This window comes from Osmerus eperlanus, chromosome 13 (assembly GCF_963692335.1).
Source record: "Osmerus eperlanus chromosome 13, fOsmEpe2.1, whole genome shotgun sequence".
Classification (NCBI taxonomy): Eukaryota; Metazoa; Chordata; class Actinopteri; order Osmeriformes; family Osmeridae; genus Osmerus; species Osmerus eperlanus.
Genome location: NC_085030.1, coordinates 18,012,771 through 18,025,565, shown reverse-complemented (window position 1 = coordinate 18,025,565; position 12,795 = coordinate 18,012,771). Strand labels below are relative to the sequence as shown.

General features: G+C 45.8%; 1 protein-coding gene across 4 annotated transcripts in view; it reads right to left on the bottom strand.

Moving 5' to 3' along the window:
* Positions 1–10,622, bottom strand: part of pigg (phosphatidylinositol glycan anchor biosynthesis class G (EMM blood group)) — a 32,540-nt gene extending 21,918 nt beyond the window's left edge. For 3 of the 4 annotated variants that reach the window (XM_062476298.1, XM_062476300.1, XM_062476303.1), the window contains exons 1-6: positions 10,023–10,622; positions 9,368–9,573; positions 7,110–7,319; positions 6,659–6,847; positions 3,658–3,796; positions 2,904–3,116 (exon numbers count right to left, since the gene is read on the bottom strand). In XM_062476298.1, the coding sequence (XP_062332282.1) occupies positions 2,904–3,116; positions 3,658–3,796; positions 6,659–6,847; positions 7,110–7,319; positions 9,368–9,573; positions 10,023–10,176 (1,111 nt within the window). In that variant the 5' untranslated portion in view covers positions 10,177–10,622. The remainder of the gene's footprint in view (positions 1–2,903; positions 3,117–3,657; positions 3,797–6,658; positions 6,848–7,109; positions 7,320–9,367; positions 9,574–10,022) is intronic. The other variant, XM_062476299.1, reaches the window with a different exon arrangement.
* Positions 10,623–12,795: the final 2,173 nt, after the last annotated feature.

The window sequence follows — 12,795 nt, the reverse complement described above, 5'->3', positions numbered from 1 at the left end:
GGAAGAAACAAAGTACAAATAATTTGTTACTGTACTTAAGTAGAAAAACAAATAATTAAAAAAAAGTTTTAGTTCAAAAAGCATTTTTGGAAAAAAGGTTTTGAAAGGTTGAAAAAATACATTTCAAAAAAGGTTTCTCTAACAAAGTTTTGAAAGGTTGAAATAATATTTTAAAACAAAAGAAACTCAGGAAAAAAAGCTTCACACAAATGTTTTGCATCATTGATGAGTACTTGATGAGGACTGTACTGTACTCGATTGTACTCTGCTCTGCTTTACTCTACTCTGTTTTAGGCTTATCTGTTCTCTCCACTCCTTTCACTGTTTGTTTGAAATACAAAAACAATTGTAAAACAAAAAAACAAAGATTTAGGTTGAAAAAACTTTTTTTCACAAGGTTTTGAAAGTTTTTTTTATTTCGTTTTTTATGTTTGGCATCATTGATGAGTACTTGAAGAGGGCTTCTCTGTTGTCTCTCCTCTCCTTTCACAGTTAGAAAAAAAGGTTTTTGAAAAAAAGATTTGAAAGGTTGAATATTGTTCAATAGAAAGGTTTATTTTATTTAAAAAAAATTTGGGGGGGGGGTTAAAAAAAAAGGTAAACGTTTTGGTGTTGTGTGTGAGAAAAAAAAAATCCCCAAAAAAGTTTGGCAAGGTTGAAAAAATATTTTTTGAAAAAAAAGTATTGAAAGGTTGAAAAAAATGTATGCATCATTGATTAACCTGGCTGGAGGGCGGTCATGCTTCTCTTCATCTGGTATGTAAACCAGACAAGCTCAGCCTCAGGTGGGCCTCAGTTAAACACTCCAAACAGCCCAGCTTCCAGAAGGCTAACAGACCAGGCAACCAAATACTAAATGGAGTGGAGTTGTCGGCCCTGTCAACAACATCTCTCTGAGCTATAGCAGAACTGATCAGCAGCTGGTTACAAGAGCTCAGAATGACAGATCCCTGGAGTCGTGCTCCAGACAAGAGGGCTCACTTGGGCATGATGAATAATGTTTTACTGGCTTCCTGTATCACCTGACATGGTGACACAACGTCACTGACAGGTTCATCTCAACCTTCATCTCACCTCCAGGAGCGATGCGTGTGTGAGTGTGCGTGTGTGAGTGTGTGTGTGTGTGTGTGCGTGTGTGCGTGTGTGTGAGTTAGCTCGAGGCCTCGTCACGACAGAGATCTCGTCTGTATTGTATGACAAAGCTCTGTATCTCAGTTCCCAGAGGACAGATATGTATGTAAACACAGAAACACTCATGGGAACCCCACATCACAATTAATAATAAAAATAAAAAAAACAGCTGCAGTGCTCATTTTGAAGCTCAACTTTTAAATTAATCAGGCTATTGTATTATTCCAGACAGAACTGTCTCTTATCTAGGGGATGGGAACTGTCTCTGTTGTCTAGGGGATGGGAACTGTCTCTGTTGTCTAGGGGATGGGAACTGTCTCTGTTGTCTAGGGGATGGGAACTGTCTCTGTTGTCTAGGGGATGGGAACTGTCTCTGTTGTCTAGGGGATGGGAACTGTCTCTGTTGTCTAGGGGATGGGAACTGTCTCTGTTGTCTAGGGGATGGGAACTGTCTCTGTTGTCTAGGGGATGGGAACTGTCTCTGTTGTCTAGGGGATGGGAACTGTCTCTGTTGTCTAGGGGATGGGAGCTGTCTCTGTTGTCTAAGGGATGGGAGCTGTCTCTGTTGTCTAGGGGATGGGAACTGTCTCTGTTGTCTAGGGGATGGGAACTGTGTTTGTTGTCTAGGGGATGGGAACTGTCTCTGTTGTCTAGGGGATGGGAACTGTCTCTGTTGTCTAGGGGATGGGAACTGTCTCTGTTGTCTAGGGGATGGGAACTGTCTCTGTTGTCTAGGGGATGGGAACTGTCTCTGTTGTCTAGGGGATGGGAACTGTCTCTGTTGTCTAGGGGATGGGAACTGTCTGTTGTCTAGGGGATGGGAACTGTCTCTGTTGTCTAGGGGATGGGAACTGTCTCTGTTGTCTAGGGGATTGAAACTGTCTCTGTTGTCTAGGGGATGGGAACTGTCTCTGTTGTCTAGGGGATGGAACTGTCTCTCGGAGTCAGGTGGCTGAGCGGTGAGGGAGTCGGGCTAGTAATCTGAAGGTTGCCAGTTCGATTCCCAGCCGTGCGAAATGACGTTGTGTCCTTGGGCAAGGCACTTCACCCTACTTGCTTTGGGGGGAATGTCCCTGTACTTACTGTAAGTCGCTCTGGATAAGAGCGTCTGCTAAATGACTAAATGTAAATGTCTCTGTTGTCTAGGGGATGGAACTGTCTCTGTTGTCTAGGGGACGGGAGCTGATGCATCTCAGAAACATCCCCACCTTGCTAGAACACACAGCTATAGAGACGGAATATCTCTAATAAGATGAACAGAACACAGCTATAGAGACAGCATATCTCTAATAAGATGAACAGAACACAGCTATAGAGACAGCATATCTCTAATAAGATGAACAGAACACAGCTATAGAGACAGCATGTCTCTAATAAGATGAACAGAACACAGCTATAGAGACAGCATATCTCTAATAAGTTGAACAGAACACAGCTATAGAGACAGCATATCTCTAATAAGATGAACAGAACACAGCTATAGAGACAGCATATCTCTAATAAGATGAACAGAACACAGCTATAGAGACAGCATATCTCTAATAGGATGAACAGAACACAGCTATAGAGACAGCATATCTCTAATAAGATGAACAGAACACAGCTATTGAGACAGCATATCTCTAATAAGATGAACAGAACACAGCTGTATTAATAAAAACATCCCTGGAGAAAAAAGAAGGAGCAGTGACTCCTCTCTGTGTCTGCAGAGACACTCAGAGTACAGTGAGTATATGTGTGTGTGTGAGTTCAGAGAGTTGGAGTGTGTGTACCTCTCTGATAGTCGGTGGTGCTGTCCCGGAGCAGCGTGCTGAGCTGGTGAGTGTTGAGCTGCAGGTAGCGGAGCTGCTGTCTCAGAGGCAGCTCCTCCAGCAGGGGAAGCAGCAAGTGACCCACGCTGTTCTGAGGCACAGCCAGCCCCAGCCCCAGGGCCAGGGACGAGGGCAGGTCCACCTGCTCCACCACGGAGGGCTTCTCCATCCCCACTGCAGGAGCACACACACACATGCATACACACACGCACACACACATGCATACACACACACACACACACATGCATGCATGCATACATATACATGCACATACACACACGCACATCACACACATAGCCATTAAGGTATATAGAGACCTGTGGAGATCTAAGGTGTGTAGCAGTGGTATGTGAGCTGGCTAGCTAGGGTTAATTTCCTTCCTAATCACAAGCTGACATGGAAATACAAACAGGCAGAAAGAAACTAAAATAGAAGAGATCAAAAAAGAAACAATTATCACATTGACTCTGAGGTGCCGTGACACATTCATCACAGCCTTGACAAGTTCATCACAGCCTGTTCATGAACCAGTCTACACATTACTGTACAGTCACACAACTGCTCACAACCAGAGGGTAGAGGGGAGATGGGGAGGAGGGTAGAGGGGAGGAGGAGAGGGGAGGGTAGATGGGAGGAGAGGGGGAGGATAGAGGGGAGGATAGAGGGGAGGAGGGGAGACGGGGAGGGTAGAGGAGAGGGGAAGAGACACACTCACCTTTCCTCCTGAAGGCGGGGCTGATGAGCACCAGGGGGGTGTTGACCTCTGGTTCGGAGGAGCCTCCATGGCTGCCTGTGTCTGACATGCCGTGGTCGGCACACAGCACCAGCAGGTATGGCAGCGAGCCCTCCTCCTCCTGGACAACAGCCAGGGGTCAGAGGTCAGCTCAGCAAGACTCTGAGGTATCTACACACACTTCTACAGAGATACAACTGCTACTATTAATATTACTGCTATCATTAACTACTGCTACTAATAATACTAATCCTCCTACTACTACTATCATTAGTGAATACTAATACTAATACCACTATTATTTACTACAGTACTGTTACTACTACTACTCCTCCTTTGATTCAATTAATAATATATGTATTTAGACTCTCTGTATAAACTAACTCTTCCTCTCTAATTCCGCTCTAACAGGAAAGAAACTTGATTGAACAGGTGTCAGGACAGCCCTGTCTGTGTGCTGGTGGAGATGCTAAAGTCTCTGGTCTCTGGGTAGCAGAGAGGAGCAAGGAGGAGCAGAGAGGAGCAGAGAGGAGCATAGAGGAGAGAGGAGGAGCAGAGAGGAGGAGGGAGGAGGAGCAGAGAGGAGCAGAGAGGAGAGAGGAGCATAGAGGAGCATAGAGGAACAGAAAGAAGCAGATAGGAGGAGAGAGGAGCAGAGAAGAGCAGAGAGGAGCAGAGAAGAGCAGAGAGGAGCAGAGAGGAGCAGATAGGAGGAGAGAGTAGCAGAGAAGAGCAGAGAGGAGCCGAGAGGAGCAGAGAAGAGCAGAGAGGAGCAGAGAAGAGCAGAGAGGAGCAGAGAGCTGGGAGGATCAGAGAGGCGCAGAGAGGAGGAGGGAGGAGCAGACAGCTTGGAGAATAGAGAGACCTTAAAGAGAGAGGAGACAGACATGGAGAGGTACAAGGAAGGATGGCATTATCCTGCCTGCCACAGTTCCTCAGCTCTCATCCAGGCTCAAAAGACAGCAGAAATTAAATATCCTCGACCAGAATTAAAAGCAGTTCTTAATTTCCAGGCGAAAATGAGAACGTACATGATAACATGTCCATCCTGGATGAAGTTGTGTTCTATTCTATTTCGCTACCATCTCCATATTTAAAAATCTTCAGACTTACAAAAAAATATTCTGCGATATTCAGCATGTATTTCAAATCAAATCAAATTTATTTGTATAGCCCTTTTTACATGCAAGCATGTCACAGAGGGCTTCACATACGCCCATAGAACTGCCCCTCAACCAACCTAAACCCTCAAGGATTTGAAATGTTTCAAAGGAAACAGAGCTTTCCAGCTGTAAACAGCCCCTGAGAAGAACCAAGCCTTTTATACACAACACAGCAATTAACACCAGAAATTAGATTACAGCTTTAACAAGAATAGCATGAAGAAACATTACCAGTCATAATTGGTTCCTTCACACCTTTCTCTCTGTCACTTCCTGTAGTCCTGTCTAATTCCAGCAGGAACAGGAATCTTATTTATAGAGGTGCCACTCAGAAGACATGGGGATTTCTACCCCCTCTCTCTCTCATACACAGACGAACAGAAAAATACCTCTTAAAATATACAGTACAAGCCCTCTCTAGTGTCATAACTTGATGATGAGAGCCCTCGAGAGGCGAGACATAGTTTAGGTGATGAGAGAACTTTAACAAGTTGTGCCTTGAAGCCTTCCTCTCCTACCCCAGGCCTGCAGACTGTGAGGTGAGAAGGAGACAGGCTCCATCTCTGTTCCCTTTCATCCAGGCTCGCGAGGACCTGCCAGACACTACGCTTCACAGGGCTGCCGTCACGGCAACAGGAAAACATGCCATGAAAGGAAACGGAGCGGAACAGTAGAAGATGTCAGGCTTCGCCCGGCAACTGATGTGTTTATTCCAGGGGATGTGTTCCCTACGTGGAGCGCACACAGAGCTTGATCACTGATGACTGAAGACAGCCTCTGGAATTATTATGACCTACACAATCACACCGTAAAAGATGATGGAAACTAATTCATTATTTGCGCTATTTCAACTTCAATTTGTCTTCAGGAACCCCATACACATTTCCACACACCAGCCACACCCAGCCCCATACACCACCCACACCCCCAGCCCTCCAGTCCTCCAGTCCTCAGTCCCCCAGTCCTCCCATGTTGAGTTTTCCTCTCTGTAAGTACAGTAGGAAACAACTCTACTGTTCCTCATAATTACCACAAGCCCAAGTAGGCCAGAGCTGCAGTTAGGTTTGAACAGAGAGAGAAGTGGAGGAACACCCCCCCTCCTCCACCATCCTCCTCCACCATCCTCCCAAGAACACAACTCTCTCTAGCGCACTACGGCATGGAAATAACCAGAGGTTTCTAGTTCGGGGGGTGTTTTATATAGCCTACCTGGAAACTGAGTGTGCCTCCTCATCTGAGGAACATGTCTGCTGTTGGGCTTACGGGACCACTATCAGATGTGTCTATATATAGGTCACAATCGCTCTGTGGAGAGGAGCGTGGAGGCAGCAAGGCTGCGGCACGGCTTTCAACAAACGCTGCTCAAAGACCTACCGGGTGGATCTCCCAGCTGATTCCAACTACACGACTGGTTAAATATGCAGGAGAACACAGTTTTAGTCATGATCCCATTAAAACGTGAACAGGAAACCACTGCTGACTGCATCGCGCAAGCTATGTATCGTTCTCACACAAATAAATGATGCAGAGCCGACTCATAATACCAAGTGATACCATACAAATTATTACTGGGAATGAAAAATATATGAGCTTTCAGGAAATTACATAAATGTGTTTACAAACAGATCAACTTCAAAGTTTCAGGCAAAGGGAATAATAAATTAATAAAAGCTTATGTTTGTGTGAGTGTTGTTTAACAACTAGGTTTGACACACACACACACACACACACAAACACACACATACACACACACACACAAACACACAAATACACACACACTCCGAAAGACAATCGGGAGTTGAGGGAGGGTGAGAAAGCACCTTGGAGATGAGCGAGGCGTGAATCTTCTTCAGGATGTCGTCCATCTCCAGTAGCTTGGGCTGGATGAGGGAGCTGTGTGGCCCACTGGTGTGCCCGATGTGGTCCAGGCCCAGGTAGTGCAGGATCAGCATGTCCCAGTCGTCTCTCTTAAGCGTGACGTCCAGGTGACGAGTCACATTGTTGTCCACCTGCATGGAGGGAAGACATTGAGATGCAGACGCTTATACACACACACACCGATGACTACCCCTCCCATTCTCTACACCAGGGGTCACCAACACAGTGACCCCTAACCCATCCTCTACACTGTCCCTCGTGTGGCCGAGGAAGACAAGCGAGACTGACCTCAGTGCAGACACCCAGGATGCAGACTGACCTCAGTGTAAACACCCAGGATGCAGTGTGAGACTGACCTCAGTGCAGACACCCAGGATGCAGTGCGAGACTGACCTCAGTGTAGTCGGACACGAAGAAGGAGGAGGTGCCGTCGTGCTCCAGGAAGTGTTTGGGGAAGAGGCGGACCCAGGTGTCGTCCCCATAGAAGATCAGTCTCCTCCCGGCTGTCTTGGCCTGCCAGATCAGGTTGTCTTCCGTCAGCGCTGGGGAGTTGAGGTTCATCACCACGTCTATGAACCCAGGGATGGTGCCTGTGGTCAGAGCCTGCGGGCCAGATAGAGGGCTCAGTCATAGACTGTCAGGTGCCAGACAGAGGGCTGGTTGATGCAGAGGGAGGGCTGGGTGGAGCAGATAGGGCTGGGTGGGGCAGAGAGAGGGCTGGGTGGGGCAGAGAGAGGCCTGGGTGGGGCAGAGAGAGGGTTGGCTGGGGCAGAGAGAGGGCTGGGTGGGGCAGAGAGAGGGCTGGGTGGGGCAGAGAGAGGGCTGGGTGGGGCAGAGAGAGGGCTGGGTGGGGCAGAGAGAGGGCTGGGTGGGGCAGAGAGAGGGCTGGGTGGGGCAGAGAGAGGGTTGGGTGGGGCAGAGAGAGGGCTGGGTGGGGCAGAGAGAGGGCTGGGTGGGGCAGAGAGAGGCCTGGGTGGGGCAGAGAGAGGGCTGGGTGGGGCAGAGAGAGGGCTGGGTGGGGCAGAGAGAGGGCTGGGTGGGGCAGAGAGAGGGCTGGGTGGGGCAGAGAGAGGCCTGGGTGGGGCAGAGAGAGGGCTGGGTGGGGCAGAGAGAGGGCTGGGTGGGGCAGAGAGAGGGCTGGGTGGGGTGCTCCATACAACACTCCAGCCTGTCTGATGCAGGCCCACATAACCAAATAGAAGCCCCTCTACACTGTTCAGTCCTGTCCCTCTCTGCTTCTCATTCTCATGTTCTCATGCGCTGCAGGAGAGGAGATGAACCTCACACTTCATTTACTCTTATTGTTCTCCATCTTTACAGAACAAAGACTAGTTAGGCTGGAAGGGGAACTTGTTTCTTATTTAAAGCCCTTCAGGCCTTCACCTTGAACCCAACAGGTACAGGTCAGGTGTGTTGCAGGCCAGGGTCATCTCTCTGCATGACCGGGGTTAATGGCATGCACAATTCTACAGGTTGTAGTGTAACTAACTTCTGATAAAAACTGACAATGATCAGCAAACACCTTTAAATAATGTCAAAGTCAACAAAATCTTCAGTCTGCTGCCATGGTAAAGCTCTGGGGAGAGACTGAGATCCAACCTGGTTTCTTGTTTTTCTGAGATCTGGCATGAAAACAGTCCAGATCAAAGAGAGACGAGTTGTTTCTGTTGATTTCATCATGCAGAGGATGGATTCCACTATCCTATAACTGCGCCTGACAGTCTAAACAAACATGCTAGCTGAGCACTAGAGCCCAGCATTTAGAGAGCTTGATGTTCACAGAACAGAGCACAGCGCTTTCATGTTTGGAACATAAATTAAGTCTTAAAGAAAGTCATAACAACTTGTTAAACATTAAATATTGAGTGTGTGAGTTTCATCTTAGCAGCACCAAGAATGAAATCAAGAAGAAAGTAAAGGCCCTGGTCATCTCAATGATCTAATTCTCAACATCCATTGTTTCCCATTTTCAAATATATTTCTGTCAGGCTGCCTAAGGTAAGTGTTCTATGTGAAGCGTGCTTCTGTGAGGTTGAGATGTGGGTTAGCTAGCTGGGCTGCCAGTTTACTGGCTGCACTGCAGTGATATCAGGTGCAGTACTCTGTCACAGTGGTACAATACTGCCACCTTCTGACTATTTACAGAACATATCTTCAGCAACACACCAATTTAGCAATTGGTATTCATCATTTGCATGCCAAAAGTTAAAGGCTGGGTAGGTAATGTTGTTGAGAAGTACTTTTTGTCATATTTACTGAAATAAACTTCACATCCTGATAGCAACCAATACATCTAAAGGTTTTGACAGTAAGATGTAATCAATCCAATATCTGTGGTCATCCCAGGACTGTAATAAACATGGCTAATCATTAAGGTCGGACCTGCACTAATGATTGGACGGCATTTGGACTGCATTGGACGGGCTACTTGTCTGTCTACTTTCCTCCCGGCAGGAGTTAGGCATTTAGGAGTTCATGTGTTTTTGAGGAGTGGCCTTTAAGGGAGGGGTGAGATATTTTGGTATGAATACTTTAAAACTCAAGCTAAAATAGCTAGGTTCGCAAAACTTGCCAACTCCGCCTTAAATATCCTTGAGTTATGACAAGTAATGAGCTCCTAGTCCCACCACACTGCTCTGCTCCATCGGTACCTTGATCCTCGGCATGGTGACGGTGGGCGGCCGCGCCTTGGCTACGAAGCTGTGCGACGACCCGCGCTCCACCACATGTCTGGTGTATGGCATGTAAGTATGTCCATTTGGTCCAAATAGGAAATCTTCCCGCAGAGCGTCAATCAACATTATAACCACTCGTTTAAAGAGCGGCTGGGGGGCTGTGGAGGCATTAGCAGAGTTCCCTGTAATGCAACAACAAAACACAATGTCACCAAATACCTGAGCTGAGGAGTTAACAGCTGCCTTGTAGTATTTTCGTCTCAAATAATGTTTCCAGTGGAAGATGACTATTATTATTTCAAGATGTGTACAGCTAGGGGGTTGAGCATTTGACTACAGATCAAGTGGGAGCAACTTCAAAGCCCCATCTGTAGGGCAGTTCTGGGGAGGTGGGAGGTAGGGGGCAGTCCCCCTGTGACAACAAGCCTGGACCCCCTTGTGACCCCCCCTAAATGTAGTCTGAATAATTACATGATCTTTTGCCTGTTAATGCCTGAAATATAGTGAAGAAAACTATATGACAACAATAATGTTTAATGTATCTGGCCCCTCTAACAGTACAACTGGAACATGATACATTTCAGCGGGAATGGGATGCTAGGGGGGCTAACAGTATTAGTGAAGGCTGCACCTGTCCCGGGCTCCGCTGGGAGGTCCAACAGCGAATTCTTTGATGAGAAAGATGACTTGATCGGGACAGGAAAAAATCCCCTTAAAAATAAAGCTATTCCCAACACCTCAAATATGAGGCAAAAGGATGCGAAGACAGACGAACGCACTCTCATTGTGCTTGCCAGATAGACACTGTATGCTGTATCAAGCTATGGAGTACTACTGTAGCTAGATAGCTGTTGTCAGACTTGCCAACAAACTAACCGAAACTTTCAAGCTATTCGAGTTACCTTTAAACAGTCATATCTATAGACTAGCAAACTTCAGGTACAGGCTAACCCGACGGATCCCTACTGCAGTCAAATGAACCAGTTATGAACGATGTGGTAGCCTGCTACTTTAATAGCTAGCACGAGCTACCTCATTCCCTTTTGCTTGTGGAGTTAATTAGTCTAACTATAACTATATACTCACGCAACCCTGTCGAAATGTGGCCCGTTTGCTACAATAATAGAGACAATATATGTTTATGTTGTTTTTTCATAATAAAACATTAATTAATTCGCAAACTGAAGATACAGTAAGAGCTCCAATCAGTGCACTTGTCTATTGTTACTTCCGTGTTATGTTGAGCTACGGGTATTCAAAGTAGTCAAACCGTGCAGATTGCCATTCTACCGTTCTGCAACACGTTTGACATTTAACTGCTCAACGGACCGAATGTGTGTATTTTTACTTTTTTATCGAAAATTAAAGATTATCGAAAACGAATATAAAATGTGTTCATTAATCTAATCCAGTCTGATATCTGATGTTTGAAACTAGGATTTATCATAATGTTTCAATTTTAAAGCGAAGTGGCCGCTAATTGACCCTGTTACTAACCATAGTCTTAAAAATGCAGAGCACGGGATTATACGTTTGTAAATGTAATCATCAAATGTGTATTCGATTCTTTGACAGAAGAGGAATGTAATTTGCTGGTGTACTGCCATCGATAAATTGGAGTTAGTGACGTACTTGCTATGAATGACTCACTGTAATGATGACACATTTTCTGTATAAAATTAATACAATTCTGATGATAATATTAATGTAGCTTTCGCATCCTTCAGCTCAGTTCCTGCAATACACCACAAGATGGCGCTGGAATTCAGTGGATTTTGGGGGGGGGGGGGGTAAACAGATCAGCAAGCAGGGATGCTGAGTGTCCCTAAGGTGAACTGCTACACTGAGCGGAAATGGAGGGTCCTGTCTCCCACAGTGGAATGGGTGTATAATGGCTCTGTGTTCATCACTGAATGATGACAAGAACAAAGAAAAGAATGACAATATCACACAATGTCACTATTTTAAATCTGTTCATTTGAAGTTGCAGTCAGATTTCTCCACGGTAAACTCAGTTTCCTTCTGGTCATTGGCGCTTTACTGTGAGAATACTCCTGAGGTTTAATCTTCCTTTAGACGCCCTGAGGCCAAAAGTCGCACATTTGCTCACAGAAATGTTCACCTGCTTATCTGGCACCAGTCTGAGCTGTGAACTTTACCTTCCCTGCTCTTCCATTCATCATAATTCATTATGAGGCTGTAGCCTGGGATGCAGTGTCAACGTGACAGATCTATCCATCCACTTCCATTTGTCTCAGTCCATTAACCCAGGAGATAGAGATGGAGGCCTTCTCAGAGTCTCTAATCCTACGCATCATCTCTCTCGTCTGTCCTCACACACAATCTCTTTGTGTTGTCCACATCGCCATGCCAACAGATGCAGTCAAGCTATTCATGCAGCTCGCAGGAAGGATAAGGACCGCCTCTGGCCTGCGATGCTGAAATGCAAAAGACCTTATAATCAGAATAACCTGTAAGATAAGAGACCTTATAATCAGAATAACCTGTAAGATAAGAGACCTTATAATCAGAATAACCTATAAGATAAGAGACCTTATAATCAGAATAACCTGTAAGATTTCATCTTGGGCATAAGGTTGAGTAATACTTGCTCTCAACAACAATACTGCTTCGAGAGGACCAAGACTTTAAAGGGCTAATTTAAGTTGTCTGTGATAAATACATTGTACTGAATATGACAATGACAAGCTGATGAGGAGCATCTGTAAACACAGTTTCCCTCCCTCCCAGCAGCTCTGGGGCCGCACGTCTGGGCTTCCTGTCTGATTTATTCATCAGCCCACCAGGCTCCCGTCCTCTGAACTGTGCAAGTGACATTTAAGTTCCCACTCGAGTCGAATGCTATAAAGAAAGAGCCTTTGGTGAGATGGTTTCTTCAGCAGCAGGGATGTGTTGAGACCCTGACGACTGGTTAGTAGCAGGATGGTAGAACCCTAAAAAGAACCCTGATTGTCAACTGTCTGAGAGACGCAATCTGCCCCTGCACTGCTTATAAAATAATAACCCATTATTTAAAAAGCTGCAGTTCTCTGACAATTAGATAATTTCATGATCTTAATATAATTGCATTACTAATGAATGTGCTGTACAAAACATTAACTGCATAATTTGATGTTTTGCTAAAACTGAATGAAACCTTCTGGGCACGCACCATGTCATGAGGAGGAATATCCGTCAAAGTTTCAGACAGTATAGATGGGAGGGAAGCATGCGCTCAATTCTTTTGATATTTGACAAATATGCCCTCAGCTGTGCCTGTACCCTGCTGGGGGATCAAAATGCCAAGTTAATTAGAGAGCGTTTAATCTAAAAACACATCTGCCTGTCCATTTGCAGTCACCAGCTGATCAATTTCCTCTAAATTCACCTTGTTGTCAGCCTAT